Raw genomic sequence first — 20820 nt, 5'->3', positions numbered from 1 at the left:
TACACAGCATGTTATTCTTACTTCTGTTAATATTTTTTGTGTATAAATTGGTGCTTTAACTTGTTTGTCACTTTGCTGCTGGTACACTTGAATGTCCCCATTGAGGGACAATATGTTATTTCTATTCCATTCCATTCTGAAAAAGCAAAACGGAATAAATCTGGAAAAAAAGCTGATATAGCATCCTGAAAATAAATATGTATAAATAAATAACATTTCTAACTTTTTTTTGGATGAAATTAACCAACAAAAAAACAACTAAAATATTAATTTTAATTCACATTGCACGTTTAAAACGGTTCAGTTAATCCGATTTTATTTTAATCACAGAATCAATAGCTTTGCTGAGAGAAATGAAGTGCAAAAAAACATCTTCTTGTAAGTAAACTAATTCAACTTTTTGTAATACAAATATGATACTAAGAGATTTAATGGGACAGGCTATGCTGCGCATGCTCAGTGCATCCCCCCGTACTGTGGTAAATGGCTGCCAGGAAAGATGAACGGATGGGCCGCGTCTTCTCGCTGTGAAGCACACCCATCTGGAGGACCGTTATCTCGGGTGGTGCCGAGTTAAAATGGTCGATACACGACCAACCAGCCACCCAGAATCAGTTTTTCATACTTGTGAACATCGACCTTGAAGCGTAAGTTCTATTTTTCCCCCCTGTTAAATGTTGGCTTAGCGCTGTAGCTACGCGCACAGTGTTTCTGCCATTCTGCTGCTTGTTAACTGCGCTTCAGTTGGACTATCTGACGAGCACTTCCGCTATTTACCAAACGCTTCATTGTGTGGGCTTTCACTGGTGTATTTGTGAAAAATAATGGCGTGTGGGGCGTCATTGGCTGCGGCTTTGTGGACGAATTGGTTGTTAGTCCGGCTAGCTGACAGCAACACTAGCTGACTACGTCGGCTTTAATTGTTGGCACTGCGCCGCTTTCTGTTCGGTGCTGCTCATCACCTCCACAACGCATGTATACTGTCAGTGCTTGTTGTTTTCCCGTTTATACTGTAAATCTGTGGTTTCTTGGTCACCAAATAGCTTATATTTGCTTTGTATTTTCCATGTAGCAATGCCCCGTAAGGACTGATCTAGTTAGCAAAGTGTTGCATTCTTTCTTTTGCAGCTTAAGGGGGTTTGTTTCCGTCGAGACGGAGGGGTTACTAGAGTTCATGGCACGTACAGCAGTCAATGCAGCACTCAGTCATCCATAAGATTTTAACTTCAGATAGAAAATCATCTCTGAACTCGTCAATGTTTTTTTCTTTAGCAATAGTAGGATTGGATTTTGCTGCTTTTTGCATCTTATATTTCTTTATTTTCATATGTGTTACTAAACACTGTGATTCCTGGATGACAATATTTCAACGTTGTCATAAAAAAGAGGAACATTACATGTTGGAGTTGTGTTTACATTTCTGGTTTAAAGGGTTTGTTCTTTTTTGTATAAAAACGGTGCCTTGCTGTGTAATAACTAGGGCCGTTGCAATAAGCAATAGATCAATTAATTGCATGATTAAAGTAAAACAAGCGCAATAATTTCCATTTACATAATTTATTGTTTTTATTTTACGTTCTCCCCCTTTTTGCCAAAAACTGGATGACAAAAAACTTCATTCTGGTGCTTTGGCCTCTACTTGCCCCTTTAAAAAAAAAAAAAAAAAAGAACTGTTTTGTTTACAGACTTCATAATTTGTTGTATTTGTTGTTTTGTTTATTTCTTTTGGAAAAATTAAATTGTCTTCTACTTCCACTGTTAAATGTTTATTAGAACTTAAACTTTATTGATATTTGAGAATGTTTTGTAGCATTAATAAGCCATCATCAGTATAATACCTGAAAATGGTCTCAAAGCAAAAATATTATTGTTTATCGCAGTAACTTCTGGGACAATTTATTTGCAAAATTTGTCATTGTGACAGGCCTAGTTGTAACTTTTTTTTTTTTCAAAGGTCTTTGGCAAGTTGCTTAAACATATTATCTTACACTCAATGTTCAACTAAAAAGTATTTATGCATCTATATGTTTATTTATTTTGAACATTTTAAAATGACATGTAAAAAAAATGGTCACTACTTCTTATTGAGAGTCACAGTTATTACAGTTATTCTTTATTTCCTATTCCAAAAACCACAAGTGTATCTAATACGCCACATATGCAGGTTTCATCTAAAGGTGTAAAAATTATATTTATACAATCAGAAAATATGCAGCTGGTGTTTGCATACATTTTATTGGCATGCATAATCTGAATCGATATTGCAAGCATTGATATTGTAATGATGATTGCAGAACAATATATTGTGCAGCTCTAATTTTACTATTAAAATAGTTTTTAATTTTAGTCTGAGTAAAAACATACCCAAAGTATGTAATATTTAGCTACATTTAATTACACATTTAGTTATTTTAACTTGCAAACAAATAAATTGGGTAATTATGTTTTTAATGTCATTAAAATGTTTAAATAGTTGAAACTGGGTTTAATATTTTTCAGGCGTGAATGTATTGGGGCAGATAAATTGTTACAGTCACTGTGGTGTTGTTATATAAAGTAGGATTCTGAAAAACAGTCTCTGTCCAGTGAATTCAGTTACATAAGTTCTTAGCATCCTGTCCCAGTGCTGCAGGGGTATTAACCAATGGAGACTCTCACAAATGTGAACAACACCAGAAAAGTCTTGCAGCTTTGCATCAATAATTGAGAACACAAGTATATTTAGGTGTCGCATTATGTTTTGCTAAATGCATAAATCTGATGCATATGATTTCTACTGAGCATCAATTGATATAAATGTAGATGTGGAAAATGGCATCTTAAATGAAATGTTTTTACGAGTAGGGTTCAAACAGAAGTCATATGATGTTGCAGTCAGCAGGTTTGAGGAACTGTCTGTTTGCTTTTAGCATGGGAACGTGTTCCACCTTAACTTTGCTGCTCTGTATAGAAATACAGCAAAAAAAAAAGTAAACTGTAAACATGCATGAAAAATATTGTGGAAAAATTTCAATATTTTTTGTCGGTTGTGTCAAAAAGTGAAACTCTCAATTCATTTTACATAGACATATTTTGAAGATTAAGGTAATAAAAACCCAAAATTCAGTATCCCAGAACATTAAAATATTGTGAAAATGTTATGGCATATTTATAGAAAGTTGAGTGGAAGGAAGAAGTGGAGTATGTAAACTTGCAGCGTGAATACCTGCAGTCTTGAGATGATTTTATAGCAAAATCTATTCAAGAATTTAAGGGAAATTCAGAAGGAGTAAACTGAGCCTGAGCGCATCAGGAACCACTTCACACAGATGAACCCAACACCAGAGGTTACAAACGCTGTATTTCTTGTCATTTCTAAACCAGAGACTACGTCAGAAGTGTTTTACCTGGGCTAAGGAGAAAAGGGACTGAAGTGTCACTCAGTGGTCCAAAGTCCTCATTAAGTCTTCATTTGATTTGGAAGTCGATTTTTCAGTGTGGAAGAAGAATGAAGATGCACAAAATCTGTGTCAGTTTCTGCAGTTAGTGATAATTTTGAATGCTATGTGATCTGTTGATTCTAGTCCACTGAGTTTTCTAGAGTCCAGAGGCAATGCAGCCGTCTACCAGGAAATTCTAGAGCACTTCATTCTGCTGACATGCTGTGTGGAGATGCTGATTTAATTTTCCAGCAGGACTTGGCACCTGTCCACACTGCCAAAGGTACCAAAAGCTTGTTCAGTAACCATGGTGCTACTGTTCTTGATGGACAAGCAACTGGGCTTGACCTGAACCCCATAGAAAATCTATGTAGTATTGTCCAGAGGATGAGGAGAGACTTCAGAAGGTTGTTCTCCTCAATGCCACACTGCAGTGATATAATAATTTATGCGAAAGGAGTTCTAACCATTTATTGAGTTCACATTAATGAACATAATTTTCGGAGGCATAAAATTTCTTTTTAAAATATCCTTTCTTTTTGTTTATTTATCTTGACTAGGTTTCTAAGACATCAAGTTTAGGGTTTTTTATCATTGGTCTTCAAAAAAGTACTAGAAAAAAAGGCTTGAAATAGTTTTGTAATGAATCTTTATAATAATAAGTTACACTTTCTGAAATGAGTGACAAAAAAGCAGAACTTTTTACTGAATTTCTCATATAGTGTATATTTAATGGACAACTGTGACATGAAAGCAGACATAGTCAAATTGCTTAATCAACCAAATTCATTCTAATCACACATTGAGCAACACACATGGAAAAGCTTTTAATCAATTCTGAGCAGATTAAACAGATTATTGGTGATTGCATCACATGTTGATAAGATGAAAAAAATGGAAGGGAAAACTAATTTTTCACTCATTCAATTGAATATACCCTGCAATATATATTTGTGCAAATAGTCTGGATACATCTAAAGTGTGGATGTTCTTACTGAATGAAGAACAGTCACAGGAAGCTGGTTTTATATTTGGAACATGTTTTAAAATAAATCCAGATCAGCCTCAAAAGATAGAAGGCATTAAAGAAAATGAAACAATTTTCTCCTAAGGTGTGTCTTCTCCATGTGTGGACTGCCACGTTTACCGGTAACATGAGTCCGACTTGCTCAGTCAGAGAGCAAATGGCAAACAAAAGCCTAAATGCACAGCAGAAATATTGTTCCATTATTTGTTTTGGAATTTCAATCTTTGTTATAAAATGTCCCAGATTTGAAAATGTTAGCTTTATGTTGGAAACCTTCCATGCTATATATTTACAGTCTAAAAACAACACTGACTATCTCTATTTTTTTTAAATCAAATGACTGACTGAACAAAAATGTTTCATTGTCATTTCAGTTAATTTTTTTTCTGAGAACTGATCAGTTGCCTTTAAAATTCTGGCAGCAGCCTCCACTCGTCTGTGCTTGTTTTATTTAGCTGTCTGTGATGTGCTTTTAATTTGCTATTATGATTTAACACTGCAAACTAACTCTTGTTCTGTTGCAGGGAGTCCAATCGTGAACAGAATTTTAAGATTGTTTTATGATGAGGAAAAGTTCAAAAGTAGAGATAAGTTTAGGTTAAGGCTGACAGAGAAAACAGAGGGTTACTGGGCTATGGTCAAATGAAAGTAGTATTGATGCATAAGAAGAGGCCTCCCATACACCTGAGTACCCTATAAAATGAGTGAGCAAACTGTTAACACCTAAAGAAGGAACAAAACAAACTTATCTTCTGTTGACATCAACCAGGCATAGCGGAGGAGACTGAAACAGCCTACAGTAAATTTGAATGATGGAAAGCCAGAGTGGTTTATGGAAATTACAAATCTTTTGCATGCTGTTTACAAACTGTTTTGATGTCTACTCATGCTTTGTTTATATTGTGTTGTTTGCTCCGTATTTTTCATTTGCCAGTTTATTGCAGTCCTTTCTGAAATTGATTGTTTAGGTCTGCAAAGTCCCACAAGCAAATGCTGCCCTAATAAAATCAACCAAAAGCAACAGACCTGTTATTATATAGGCTATTTCGGACTCTGCTAATATTATGTTTTTTAAAATAATTAAGTAGTCTTGTAATGAATCCATTTAATTAATATTGATATTTTTTTTAGAAAACAAATGATTACATATTAAAAATATCCCTCTGTAATTCCTCTGTCATTTTTATTGTGGCAGGCATAGTTCTTCATAAAGCAGGGCTTTTTTTCCAGCCTCTTTGCAGCAGAGTCGAGTGTCTTTTATTTCTTTCTCCTCATTCATTCTGCACTTCCCCCATGGCTCTCCGGATCCCTGTGACCTTGATTAATCCTGCTCTTTTGTTGCTCTGTGCCTTTCATCTTTTTTTTTTTTGCCATTTCTTCTCCTTATCTTGTCTAACTGCACCATATTGAATTTCTATTCTCCTCTTGCATTATTTCTTTTTCGTTACAGAGCACCCACTATCAACTTCTCACCTTAGAGGTCAGTTCTGCCTGCCGATCAGCATTTCACCTGAGGCCATGGCAGTGAAGGACCGAGTAGAAGCAGTTCTCAACGTGGGTCTGCGTGTTCCTAGCATCATGCTGCTTGACGTCCTGTACCGCTGGGACGTCAGCTCCTTCTTCCAGAAGATCCAGCGCTCCAGCCTTTCCAACAACCCTCTGTTTCAGTACAAATATCTGGCACTCTACCTGCACTACGTAGGTTAGTGTTGGTGCAACACACACATGTGCACATAAAATGTAAAGGCATACAGATATTTTTTTCACATAATGGCCACATAAACACGCAACTCGAAAGGTCTCACAAAATTTAACTTTCTGCTGTTCCTGACTGATCTCTGATGTTCTCTAACAAACCTCTGAAGCCTTCATCAAACATCTCTATTTACACTGAGATTAATTTAAGCACAGATGGACTATATTGGTTGGACTGGGTTTTATTTAAGGGTAAAACAATAAAAGGGTGACGCCCTATGCATGCATCCCTTTTAAACTTTTTTTTTCTTTTAAACTATTCTTCCTTCTACTTAAAATACCACCAAAATACATTATAGCAATTACTAAAGCTCCAATCGTTTAGGGCTGGAGAGAGGGGTTTTTAACAGTCAAAACGGGTGTGATTCTCTCTGTTCTGGCTTTAAACCAACAGTAAATGGAAAGTCTTATTCCCAGTTGGTGTCACTGGTAAAGCCTTTTCTCAGTTCTACTTGTGGTTCCACCTCTGAGTTAGACAAAAGTACTTGAATCCCAAATTTCTAAATTGCTGGAGTTGCAGTGCTGGTATTGGATCTCTGCTATTTTCCATTTTCATTTCCTTCTGTAAATATTTATAAAGGACAAACAGAAATTCAAACTGCCAGTTAAACACTTTGAGCAGCGAAGGGTGGGACAATTTCTCTTCCTTTTTAATGAGATTAAATGTTGCTGAGTAGAAGTCAGTTTTAGGTTTAAAAGTGAGCTCAAAAGATTATTTTGAAGACAAAATAATAATCAGAGCAGACCAAGCTTTGTGTTACAATAAAGATCTGTTTGCACGGCTAAGAGGGAACCAATAGGCAAATTATAAACTTTTCTTTCCTTGTGTCTTTTCATGGCTGCATTTTTTTCTCAAGCTTGGCTGCAGTTTATTGATGAGCCAATAGGCTGGGTATGTGCTGATGAGCACTGTGGCTGGACCGGCCGAATACAGAGGGAGCAAGGCAGTGAAAGCAAATGATCTGCATGGAAGAACTTCTGGACATGTTTTAGGTTGTAGACTGGAGTATAATAAAGTTGTTTATTGCAGAGATGCTCAAAGTTTCCATGCAGTTGCATAAAATGTCACAAACGTAATTTGTTGATTTCTATGACTCAAAACAGGGCTATTATTACGAAATGCTGGAAGTGCTTTAAAATGTGTTTTCTGTGATGTTTTTGTTGCAGGTTACATCCTGAGCCTGGTGCTTCTGACTCTGCCTCGCCAGCATCTGGTTAAGCTCTACTTGTATGTTCTGACGGCCCTGCTGCTTTTTGCTGGTCACCAAGTTTCCAGGTATAAACACTCACAAACCATTGTGTTCTCTCAACATGATGAGAGAACATCAAATTAGTAGTGATGTATTTCTCTTTAAGAATCACTTATATACCCAAGTCAAACATCATTCTTGACAGAAGGAGGTTTAAAGCCTAAAATAACAAAAGGAGAAACTTTGTTGTCCTCCATTAAGCCTTCCTGTGATCTGTTGAAAGTCTTGCTTTCTCACTCTCTTGTAGCATAAATTAACTTCTAATATGTTTCCTATTAGACACCTAATACGGAAAGTACATACCTTTGAGTTTTTCTCTTTTTTGATCCAGCACCAGTATCAGTCTAAGGAGATTCTATGTTTTCTGTACTGGTTGTCCCAAAAGTTGAGGCCAGGAACCCACTTTAATTTTATACAATCACTTATAGTTTTGTATACTCAACTGATAGTTGGGTCCAAAAATGGTTGCAGTGTTAATTTAATCTTGACATGAAAAGAGTGGGAACCATTGATCTGTGCAGCGAGGTGCAGAAAGCAAAGCAGACCTGCAACCCACTCTGCACGTAAGAGCTGCTGCTTCTTCCACAACACTTCTAGGAGAGAGATTCTATGCTCTACCTTTTTGTTTTTTCCATCCATCTATCCATTTTCTGTACACCCTTGTCCCTTAGAGGGGTCAGGAGGGGTGCTGGTGCCTATCTCCAGCTAACGTTCCGGGCGAGAGGCGGGGTACACCCTGGACAGGTCCCTTTTTGTTTATTGCAGCAGGAAAAGGTTTGTCAAGAAGTTTTTTGCATCTTGCTGCTGTTTTGCACTCACTCATGCTTCAGCAAGCAGCTCAATCGCAGACACTGAGGAACTAGTATGAAATTCAGCGCTTTAAGAAAACAAACCATAAACTTGACTGGAACTGATTAATGTTTTTGTGATTGAAGCAAGACATTTCAAAGAGGCTTTAAATTTGTAAGAAGATGAAGATGTTTAACAAAAGTCGTTGTTTTAATTGTTGAAGTCTGTGACATCAGCTTTATGCTGCCATTGCAGATATGAACAACACAGTTTCTTCTGGGTGTGTCGCTTCTGGGTCAAATGCAACAAGTTTATAATGATGGGAGTTGAAATAAAAACATAAAAAACCAATGTCTTAACTTGGACTGAAGCTACTGCTGTTGCCGTTTAATCCGTTTAATATAAAAAGAGAAAAATTGATCTCAGGTATTAAAAAAAACACAGAGCCCGAAGATACTTACCAAATTACAGTATCTACCTTATGTATGTTAAATATATGCACTTGACATAAAAAAGTCCACCTCAGTCAATCTCAAAAAATATTGATGACAAATGTTGGTTTCCTGTTCTTGTTTGTGTAAAGATTATTTGAGGTGGTACTACACTGTAAATTGGTGTTACATAACAGCTCTGTGCTCATCTTTTACCCTCTTTTGTCAGAGATTATGTTCGCAGTGAACTGGATTCAGGCTATGAAGGACCCGTCTACCTGGAACCACTTTCCATGAATAGATTCACCACTGCACTCATAGGTATAATATAACACACACTTGGTGTATGTCAAGTGCGCACACCTCTGTGCAAATACCAGTTTGTTGGTTTGTCAGAATTAAGACTGAAAAATTATTTCAAACCTTTTTTTTTTGCATCTCTTAATATTTTCCTGCAAAAACCATATTGTCCATAAGACACAATATCTACTCTAAAATGTCATTACTGTTTTTAACTTGTTTTTGTCATGTAAATAAAATAAAATGCCATTCCAATTTGACAAAAAGCCTTCAGGCTTCTGCTGAAAGCAGAAGAGAAAGAGGGATTAAATTCTTCCATATCACATTGAGTCGACACATGCACCCAAATTAACTAAAAAATGAGACATTTGAGGTTTTTGAGTTACTTAGTCTCAGTCCTCAAATAAATCAGACAGAAAACAGGGGTCACCGGATGATGATGGTGGAAAACAGATGTACTCGAATAGCGTATGTGGAAAACCTTTGGCAAGCAGAGTGGGAGAACGTTTCAGTGTCAAGATGTCAGATGCTCCTGGTCTGTTACCACAGGAGACTAAATGCTAAAATGCAGCAAAAAGCTACTTCAGCATATTCATTTAGGGTTGTATACTCTTTATGCAACCACAGTATTGCAGTTTTATAATATTGTTAACATTTTTGAACCTAACCAATTTGTTGTTTTTGATTGGAATTTGTAGGATATATGTCACAATAAAGAGAAAAGTTTTCAAATAATCTATTACGATTTTTTTTCTTTCTTTTTATTTTTGCATAACAGAAATCTGGCATTTTTACAAGGGTGTGTATTCTTGTTTTAGATCCATTGTAGGCAGAAAAGCTGTACTAAGAGTAGTTATACTGTTTAATTTCATCTCTGTGAATTAATTATTTACTCCTACAAAATATTGATATGTACAGTTTGGTGTTTAATTTGCTATTTTATAACTCTTCTTTTGAAATGTAATGCTGTGTTAAAAACATCTATCTTTACTGAATTGTTGTTAAAAGCTCTCTGTACTGTAAATTATACTTTTAAACTGGTCTCTTGCAAAATTATGCTAGCTACTACATCTAACATGTTTCATGTAAATTTGTTAAAGTGCAAAATGTTGCAGTATTTCTGCCTTGTAATTCCTTGGTTCATCTTGCAAGTGAAAAGAAATGGGGTCTCCGTGGTTATAAATAGACCTCATGAAGTGCTGTTCTCACAGAAAATGCCTGAGAAGGCAAAAATAACTGCTATAAAAGACAAAATGTCCGAGAGGGGAAATAAATTTATTTTTCTCTACTTACAACTTTTGTTTTATTAATGACTTATTCTTACTGATCTGGGACTGATAAATGTTCTAAAGAATGACTGGTTAATTCTCAAAAACACAAAAAGTTTTGTTTTTTTTGTATAGTTATGTCCATGTTTTACATTTCAGTCCATTTGTCTTTCAGGTCAGCTTGTGGTGTGCACTCTGTGTTCCTGTGTGATGCAGACCAAGAGGATCTGGCTTTTCTCTGCACACCTCCTCCCACTGGTGGCAAGACTTTGTCTGGTTCCTCTGGAGACCATCGTCTTCATCAATAGATTTTCAATGATCTTCACAGGCCTGGAGGTCATTTACTTCCTAGCTTCTAATTTACTGGTACCATATAACCTGGCCAAGACTGCCTACAGGGAACTCGCTCAGGTAATAAATTACTAATGTGGCCTTATGTTGGAAGATTCCCATGTTTTCTCCATGAAGCTTTAGTTCTGGATTGTGTCTTCTTTCCCAAGATGAATAATACTCCTAATTACTGTCTTCTCTCCTCCTGGTTTTCTGTTCTTCTGTGTCCCAGGTGGTGGAGGTGTACGGGTTGCTAGCTTTAGGGATGTCCCTGTGGAACCAGCTGGTTCTTCCAGTTCTCTTTATGTGTTTCTGGCTCGTGCTGTTCGCTCTTCAGATCTACACCTACTTCAGCACCAGAGACCAGCCTACCTCGAGGGAGAGGCTTCTCTTTCTCTTTCTTACAAGGTAAGAACACAGTACCTTTAGTCAAAATTTGAAGGCCTTCTGGGCTTGTGTGTAACTCATTTAAACTCTGTTTGCTCCTTTGTATAAGGAATGATCAAATTGTAATTTGGTACCTATAAGGTGTTGGATCAGTAATATTCGTGTGGGTTCGTCCGAAGCTTGTTGGTCATAGAAGTGAGTGATATGGACTTAAAGTTTTGTCATTATATTTTGTGGTCAATCAATCAAGTTTTTTTGTGTAGCACATTTCAGCAGCAAGTCAGTTCAAAGTGCTTTACATCATAAAAACATAAAAATGCTACTATTGTGATAACTATTAGGGACAATAAAAACTATTTATTACTTTTTTTTTTTAGATACGGTAATTACATGGCTGTGACTGCATAGCACAGCAATTACAAACCCCACAAGCACAATTGCTGCTCTTGATATATATACCTATTTGTGATGAATTTATATGATTAAAGTGTGCATAGTAACTGCATTTAATCATATTTTAAATGTATTGATATTCATTGTTGCTCTCATAGAGCAAACAGTGGAGAAAATAGTAAAAATACAAATTCCAACATTATGGATAATAATGTTAATGTTTTATAAACATTATTAATTGGGATTTATTGTGAAAAGAATAAATCAAAATTCTTAAGAAATTTATCGTGATATATGATAAAAATTGGGTAAATGCCTACTCTTAGTTGGTCATACTTCTTTTATATGGCTGTATATCTTTGCCTCATCTAGTCACTTGAACTGAAAATGGATAACTTTGAGCCTTCAGTCAGTTACTATTTCCACACTAAAAAGTGTTGTCAGAGTGACCTGACTGTGCCCAGTATGGTACATTTGCTGCTTTTAAACAATATATTTAATTTTTTATTCATTCAAATTTACTTAGTCATTCGCAGCATTGTCTTTATTGCAAAATAACTGTTCTAGCACAGGAAAATGATAGAAAAAAGTATACAACGCAAACATTAATGCTCAAGCTGAAAATGATCCAAATCCAGTTATCAGCCATTTTCCTATTTCCTAAACATTATGTAACATAAATATTGTTTATAGACACCATGTGATTTACTGCTACATCATTTACAGATTCTCTAAACTCTCCCCTTTTGTCCTTTCCTCTTCTCCATCCACGTGTTTGCAGTATTGCAGAATGTTGTAGTACGCCATACTCTCTGCTGGGTCTGGTTTTCACCGTCTCATTCATCGCGCTGGGAGTTCTCACGCTCTGCAAGTTCTACTTACAGGGCTACAGAGCCTTCGTCAATGACAATGCCATGCACAGGTGAGTGTGTTTGCTTGTTTATTTGAGGCTGTATATCGAAATAGTTCTCAAATTTCAATTTTATCTGTCTCCCACATGTTCAGAGGAATGACTGAAGGCATAACGCTGCTTATCCTGGCTGTGCAAACCGGCTTGATAGAGCTGCAGGTCATCCACCGAGCCTTCCTCCTCTCCATCATCCTCTTCATTGTTGTTGCTTCCATTCTGCAGTCCATGCTGGAGATCGCTGACCCCATCGTTTTGGCTCTGGGAGCCTCCAGAGACAAGTAGGTCAAACTCCTAGTGCACTTTTTTTATTTATTTATTTTTTTAGAAATTTAGAAGCCATTCAGTTGTATTCCATTTATGAGTTCTAATTGTGCTTTTTCTGTTATGTAGGAGTTTGTGGAAACACTTCCGCGCAGTATCTCTTTGCCTCTTCCTGCTCATCTTTCCAGCTTACATGTCGTATATGATCTGTCAGTTCTTCCACATGGATTTCTGGCTCCTCATCATCATCTCCTCATCAATCCTTACCTCACTTCAGGTACATCATAAGCACACTGATATTAAAAAGACTTCTTTTATGAAACCAATAAGTTCTCATAGCTTCATTTAGAAAATCATATTCTAATATTACCCTATGTCCAAACATGGAAGGTCAAAAACTACATTTTCAACTGTTTATCATGTATACATGTCTTTGGAATGGAGATTTTATTCTTTTTTTGTAGTTCTTAAATGTAAGTAAATAGTAATGTTTAAAAAGTCCTATATTTACTTCAGGAAACTTTAAAAACCTTGTTCTGATCCTTTGTTGGTTGATTTACTCTAAAACAGTTCTTCTTTCTCCACCAGGTTCTCGGTACGCTGCTGATCTACGTTCTCTTCATGGTGGAGGAGTTTCGTAAAGCTCCAGTGGAAAACATGGATGAGGTCATTTACTGTGTCAATGGGACCTATAGATTGCTGGAGTTTCTGGTAAATGTTTCCTCAAAACTTAGCAATTATGACATTTTTACTAAGCAAACATCACACAATGTTGGAGAAATTGTGTGGAATGAGTTCAGATCAGACAATTTTCTCTTGATTGGCTCTGATCAGTTATGAGATGTATTTTGGTGCATAATGGTGAATAATCTTATTATCTTTATTTTCTGTTTGATTAATAACTATTAGTGAACATGAATTACATTTTTCAATTTTAATCCTTAGTAGAAAAAGATAAATACTCAAAATCAGCGGAGTTTTTCTCTTACTCATTAACTTCTTTGTCGCCAGGTCGCAGTGTGTGTGGTGTGCTATGGCATATCAGAGACTGTATTTGGCGAGTGGAGTGTGATGGGCAGCACCATTATTCTGGTCCACTCCTACTATAATGTTTGGCTCCGAGCCCAGCTGGGCTGGCAGAGCTTCCTGCTCAGGAGAGACGCTGTAAACAAGATCAAAAGCCTCCCAACTGCAACCGATGCGCAGCTGGAGCAGTACAACGACATCTGTGCTATCTGCTTCCAGGTAGGCGGGGGCTTTAGTGTGTATAAAGAGTTTTTTTGTTTTTATCCTTTGTATGATTAAACTCATCACTCATTGATTTGATTTATTTAGTAAGATATTTAGAGTGTGTATTCTTATGCTTTTAGCTAGGGGAGCACCAACTGCAGTTTTCACTAATTACAATATTTAAAAAGCCTGAACTGCCTATTCTGATTTTGGCCAATATCGATTGCTTTTTCTCTTTTTTTTGTTCTCTTTTTTTATGTCTGAAATGAGAAAAAGAGGACAGTGGTCAATTTCTAGACCTTTGCTGAGGTAGATAAGATCTGTGGATAAAATTGGCATCACATGTGGGTATCGGCCAATCAACAATCTCTCAAAATTAAGAAAATCAGGACTGATTTATCAGCTGGCCGATTTATCTGTACGGCCCTACTTCTAACCTAGAAAATTACTGTTATTACATTTGGAAGCTATGTCGTTGTTTTTTTTATCATAGTTCATGCGTTTAAAAAAATCTAACATCTTTTTTCTGATATCACATTAAGCTGATTGACCAGAAGTTACTTTTGTTGGGTCCATTTGGTACCACACTTAAATCCTTTTTCTTCTTTCATCATATTTTTTCCAAGATATACTTTATTTCTAGTAAAGATTTTTAGGTTTTTGCTTGATATTGAGTTGTCTTTATGTCCTATTCTTATCCAATAAAAGCCTATATGAGCAAGAGCGAATGTAAATCTAAATTCTTTTCTCCTTCCAGGACATGAGCAGTGCTGTCATCACTCCATGCAGCCATTTCTTCCACGCTGGCTGTCTGAAGAAGTGGCTGTACGTCCAGGAGACTTGTCCTCTTTGTCACTCACAGCTTAAGAGCCAATCAGCTGCCAGCGGAGTTCCCAACCAAGATGCCGCCGCAGCCGATCTGATCCCTGCTGGACAGGACGGAGTCGCTGCTGGCAATGAGGAGAAGGAGGATTCTCCTTCTGATGATGTGAAAGATGAGAGAGGTGATGGGACCTCCTGTCCCTCCTGCATGCACTCTGCTCCTCTGCACCTTGCCAGTCCATCCTCTTCCTCACCTCTGACTGATTCCGTGGAGAACCAGTTGCAAACAGATCATCCATCTACATCCTCCTGCTCTACCTCTGACACGCCTGACAGACCTGCTAATCTTCGATTTCGCTCCCACGCGGTTTCCCCCTCAATCCCACACTCCTCCTCCTCACAGATACTGACCCCTGTTGACCTCCACGAGATCCACTGATTCGACATGGCCGCCCTTCACAGCCCAGCTGCCATTCTGAGGAAGTTCCTTCTCCTTCATGCTCATCCAGAACTCCATCACCGCACACATGCAAAATACATGCATGCACTTAGCAACAGCATCCCCACTCTCCGCTTCCTTTATTGTCTGATGAAATCCAACTTCCTCATATCCAGGGTTCCTACAGTTTGAATGAATAAGATTTGAGTTTACAATTTTTCACTTTACAGTAGTATCTAATTAAAAATGACAAAAAAAGGTTTTGGAAAATGTTATTTCCAGGCTTTGATCCTAACTAATAAAGCTGGCCCAAACAGATTCTTAGTTTACTTCACCTTTGACAATATTTTACACAACTTCAGCTATTTCTTCATCTACCACAAGTTGGAAATGTAAATATCTTGGAGATATGGGCATGTATGCAAATATAATCTAAATGTTACAGAGATAATGGGGCAGATACAGGGAGTTTATGGACCATAAGTTGATTAAGAAAACACCAGAAAAAATGTTCACTACTATTCCATTTAATTCCTAACTTCCATTATTTGGGTTGCAGTTTATTTAAAGCCGTTCCACTGTAAAAACATTTGATGTAACCTTAGATTGAAGTAGTTTACTAGTACCATGAATGGGTGACACTGACTTAAATGAAAATGTTATTTTGATATTTAGGAGTATTTTTCTCACAACACTCTTAAAACTGATGGTAAAAGAAAGTATTTAAAGTTGTTTTGGTAAAAATGTTGTTAATGCATACAGCCAGGAACCCAAAAACAAAAACGCTCCTGTAGATTTGCCTATAATCAAATGCATTACTATAGAACAGTATTTTGTTTAAGTTGTGCTTTTGTACTGCTACACATTACACAATATTTTCAGTCAAATATATTTTTTAAATATGTAGATATATATTGATGTCCCTCATTAATTTATACTTTAAAAATAGGACAAAGATCAAATGTAAAAACGAATGAACTTCTGAACTAAAAACTGCCTAGGAACCCTGCATATCTGATTCTGAGAGGAAGATGAACTCAGTTTGTAAGCCTGTATTGATTATTCAGATCTTAAAATATAAATGACTGGTTAGAGATATTTTGACACTTTATCTTGAAACTGTTACCTTAATCTCTCCCCCTTAACTCATGCTGGGAATATTTTTTTTTTTACTTCATTTTTTTCAAGAGTGTTGCAGTGATCCATCTCAGAAACAGTTTCAGCTTCTACATCCTGTTTACAAAATGTGAAATCCATTAGTATAATAAGTTTTCTGTATTTAATTTCTTCATCAGCAAAATCGTACTGTTGGACTTCCTCACAGTAGTCATATTTACTGCTTTCGTCCTCCCTGCCTTCTTGCGTGCAGCCTTCCTCTCATCGCTGTACATGTTAGGTTTATCTAATGTCCTTTACGTGCCATGACATGTAGAAATGATCAGAGGCCGAGACAGCTACGAATGACAATGGGTAACTTATGGTTGCATTTTAAACTGTGACAGTCTTAACATTTCATAAACAAGTTTGTTTTTTTTCTTTCTGAGACTTTTTTTAACGTTTGGGAGACAGTGGTTGTGAGTATTGGTAAAAACAAAGAATTAACAGATACTGAATGTCGTTTCTTGTGGCCGTCACATGACCTGAAGCCTGGTGCTAAGCGGAGGACTTGTGATGTGGTCTAGCCGTTTGCTTCCATGTGAACTAATCAGTGGTTTCACATGGGATGTCGAATTAATTTTGTATGTCAAAGCTTTTGCTATAACACCTCTTCAATATTTGAATCAAATTTGCATGGCTGGTCCCAGCAAAAAGCATCTCTGTTCCTCTTCGCCAAAGTTTTGCATCGCTGATAGTATTATTATTATTAATTTTACATCATATTATTGGACAGGGCAATGCACCGTGGAGATGGAGAAAAGTAGGAAGTTAATATTTTTGACATTTCTGGGTAATTACAGTACCTTGCAAAAGTGTTCATACTTTGATATTTTTCCCCCCACATTCTGTCATCTTCCAACCACTTTGATATATTTCATTGGGATTTTATGCAAAAGATCATCTAGTACACTTCAGAAGTATATCTAAATCTTGCATCTATTCAGTGCCATCTGAGTTGGTACTACGTTGCTCCACCTTCAGCTGCAGTTACAGTTGCAGGTCTTTCTGGGTAATGTCTCCAGCAGCTCTGCTCATCTACAGACTGACATTTCTGCCCCACTCTTGTTTGCAACAGCGATTTTCAGCTCTTTCCATAGAATACCAATTGGATTTAGCTCTGGCTGAATGTTTAGGATCATTGTTATGCTGGAAGGTGAACCTTTTGCTCCAGACTTGTGCAGCAGTTACCAGGTTTTACTTCTGGGTTATATTGTGTTTGCCTCCATCCATCATTTAATTCATTCTTACCATCTTTCCTGTTTCTGCTAATGAAATGTATCCTTTTGGCTGCAAACAGTGTGTTGCCATGGGGATGATTTGCTTTGGGTGATATGTAGTTTCCACCTTATGTTGCATTTTGCACCCAGGCCAAAAAGTTAAATTTTGTTCTAATCTGACTGGAGCTCCTCTTTCATTTCCTGTTAGTCTCATATGTAAAAGGAATTGTTTGGGGCAACAGAGTAAAGGGGTTGCATACAACTGCACACTTTCATTTGTAAAACATGGGAAAATTAATTTAGGATTTTTCTCCCATTTCGCAGCTTTCTGTTGGTTTGTTGCGCAAAATCCCAATAAAATCCCTTTAAGTTTCTGGTTGCAATGTGAACGGGAAAAATTAGCAAATGTTTTTGGGGTGTGAATACTTAAACTGCAAGGCAGTGGGTCCACTTAGCTGACATGGGCCTCCTGCTTTTATTCACTTTAAAGCTCAGCTGATAAAGCCCTGACAGGCTAATGAGAACTGAAACCTGTTCCTAGCAGGAACCAATCACTTCGCTCCATCAGGGCGATCAGTATCCCTGCAGCTCAGTCACTCTATGAGAGGTTACTACCAGCAAACTAAGCCATTTTAGTTTTTTATTTTGTCCACCACCCCTTATTTGTGCTCAAAAAAACACTCTAGTTGGCTCTGGGGCTTAGAAAATAAATGTGTAATGAAGGGTGTTTGACTAAAATAATAAAAGTTTAGGGATTCTGATGCACGCTTATATGTAGAGCTTGCCCGCTGCCACAGAACTTGTTTTCGTCTTCAGTGTTTCTAACCTTATTTTCAATCTTTTTCTTTTCTTTTTCTCCTCTTTTATGTTTTTGGTTGTATTTGCACTAATCTCATTTTTACTAGCAATGCTCTAAAGCTGTCCTGTTGCTGTCAGCTACCAAAAGCCCTCTGTCGTTTGTGTACGAGGAAAAAGCCCAATCTGTGTGTGTAATGTATAGAAATGTTGTTCTGTTTGACGGTATCCGTATTGTTTATATGACCAGTGCTCGGTTTCCTCCTGGCTTCCTTGTTGCTTTGCCCAGAAGCTGTCAAGAAGGCAAACTTTTCTGGTGTGAGAAACCAGTCAGTGTTACTGCATCACCTGTGTGCATGACGCGTCCTCAGGCTGAAGTGATCGCTCCAGTGTCCTCTACTGGTAAGGAGTGGGATCAGCATGACGCCGACACTCAGGAGATCTGGTACTTAACCTTTGACAGTATTGCTTATTACCACAATTTCATAAGGTCTTGTTACTCTGACTTTATTTTTTGACTGTACGAAACATTGCTTACATGGCTGAAAATGAATACATGATAATTGTAGGATCAGACCTTTGCAATGCTGCATCTTTCTGTTTTGTTTTTTAAGGGATAAGATGTTGACTGATGTATTGTGTGCATCTTTCTCTGAAAGGTGAACTTATGGACTGTCTTTGTTTCTTTACTCTTGATTTATAAATGAAGCCCCTTCAATGGCTACACAGATTAGTTATGCATTACAAGGTTTTGGAGACTGTATCATGCAGAAGAATCACCTGCATGATACAATGTTTGAAGGTGAAAATTGTCATTGGCAGCTGTATTTGAATCTGCATTGCAGTATTAAATGCTAACTAGCACGAACATTTGTCAGCTTTTGGTTCAGTGTATATTTGCACAATTCTTCCTTGTACACCAAACAGTGCTAAAAGTAGCAGTTGGTTGAAAATCAAATGAAAAATATTATAAAATGAATATTTAGCTCCAGTTTTTGTCTAAATTCTTCCTTCAGTGACTGTCAACAGTGTGGTCATTAAAATTCATATTCTCTTAAAGGCCAGTATTGCAGTGCATTATTTGCAGCTCTGTTTCAGCTGCAGGATTAACTTCAAATTAAATGTGCCAACATTTCAACTTCAGCAGCTTTAGTTTGTGTTGGTGTAAAAAGAACAAATTTCTAAAAGTGGACCTTTCTGGCATTTTTGATTTCTTTTACACTATATTAAGAGCATATACCTGAAACACGATTCAAAGATGTTCCCTCATGTTGTGCCTGAATATCTTTAAGATTTTCAGAGTATCATTAATCAGAGAAACAATAGTGTTGCCTTCTAAAAGCCAAGTTTCTCAAAGCTCAGATTGTGTCTGAAATGGAAATAAAAGAAGCATATGCAAATATGGAAATTGGATTCATAACTGAAACAAGCATGCTGTTAAATTTAGTGAATGCATTTTTAACACAGCTGCTCAATGCTAATACCTCAAAGTGCAGAATGGTGTTTTCTTGCTCTAACTGAGCCTTCCTTTACATTTTTTATTTTTATTTTGTCTGGTTAGTTTCAAAACCTACAGAGATAGGACCTGCTCTGTAAAACCTGGCTCTTGTGTTGAATTAAAAATGTCCCACAGCTGGTTTTCAGACTGGATGCCTGGTGTTGCCTTGGTTATTTTACAGAAACTGAATGTCAAATAAAATAAACGATTCTCTGCAAAACATTCTGCTCTTTACTGCATTGATTTACTATATTAAATAGTTTGCTTGAATTTGAATATGTCTTTACTTTGACAATACTAAATCAAATTACCTTCTGAGCATGCAATCATGTTCCCCAGAGTTCCCTATGTATTTGATTCAGGTGCGCTTAAGCAGAGACTGGAATGTGCCTTAAATTGTCAGCTCAAGAAAAAAAGAAGAGCAATACTCCGAAGCAGTCGAGGTGTAACTCTGAGGCAGCTGGAGAGATCTACAGCTCAGGTGGGAAAACCTGTCGACAGAAGCTTTGCAACATCCTAAGCAGGTAGTCAGAACAATGTGGTTTTGATCAAGGTATATTTATGTATTTATGTATGTCTTAAATCCAGTTGAGGAGAGAAAATTTTAAACATGCTCAGATGCTCTCAATTCAGGCTGACTGAACTTGTTTTGTGGGTGAAAATGCCTGTATTGTTCACCCATTCTCAGTGCATCTGAACACATTGCAAACTTCTGATTAATATCTGTAAAAGAAAAGTCTAGGTACTAGTCCTTTCACTACACAATTATGCACTTGTTTGTCTTGGGCTATCAAACAATATGACTAAATACATAAAATAAACTGACAAAAAATTTGATACAGTTCAAAGAATGGTAAGAAATTTTGCAAGGCATTGGCATTTAACATTTACGATTTTATTGCAACTTGGTCAACAATCGGTGATTTAAAGCAAAACGGTCCCATTTGTACAGTATGATCATCAAAATTAAAAGTCGTCACCTACTGGATCTAGAAAACGCCGTTTTCTTTGAACAATTACATACTGGACTTGCTATTGCACTAACCAGGCACACGGTGGCGCTGTTGCGCCACATTTATGCTGACGGAGCACAAACTCGTGGGACAAGCTATGCTGAAGCGACGCAAACACGTGCCAAAGA

The 20820-nt window shown here is 37.0% G+C and overlaps 1 protein-coding gene across 1 annotated transcript; it reads left to right on the top strand.

Annotated features, from left to right (window-relative positions):
• The first annotated feature begins 475 nt into the window (after positions 1-475).
• Positions 476-19901, top strand: LOC116728222 (RING finger protein 145-like). Its single transcript, XM_032576146.1, has 12 exons — positions 476-647; positions 5897-6148; positions 7369-7477; positions 8901-8992; positions 10415-10650; positions 10802-10977; positions 12131-12271; positions 12355-12537; positions 12650-12797; positions 13109-13231; positions 13532-13765; positions 14508-19901. Exons 2-12 carry the CDS (start codon positions 5965-5967, stop codon positions 15009-15011), a joined length of 2130 nt encoding a protein of 709 aa, XP_032432037.1. The 5' UTR covers positions 476-647; positions 5897-5964; the 3' UTR covers positions 15012-19901.
• The last annotated feature ends 919 nt before the right edge of the window (positions 19902-20820 follow it).

This window comes from Xiphophorus hellerii, chromosome 11 (genome assembly GCF_003331165.1).
Source record: "Xiphophorus hellerii strain 12219 chromosome 11, Xiphophorus_hellerii-4.1, whole genome shotgun sequence".
Lineage (NCBI taxonomy): Eukaryota > Metazoa > Chordata > Actinopteri > Cyprinodontiformes > Poeciliidae > Xiphophorus > Xiphophorus hellerii.
This window is presented reverse-complemented; position numbering and strand designations above follow the sequence as displayed.

Bases quoted from the DNA above. Each gene is read 5' to 3' on its own strand.
- LOC116728222 (XM_032576146.1), top strand. From the start codon at position 5,965: ATGGCAGTGAAGGACCGAGTAGAAGCAGTTCTCAACGTGGGTCTGCGT. The intron at 6,149-7,368 runs GTTAGTGTTGGT...TTTTTGTTGCAG, and splicing joins ACTCTACCTGCACTACGTAG to GTTACATCCTGAGCCTGGTG. The intron at 13,766-14,507 runs GTAGGCGGGGGC...TTCTCCTTCCAG, and splicing joins TCTGTGCTATCTGCTTCCAG to GACATGAGCAGTGCTGTCAT.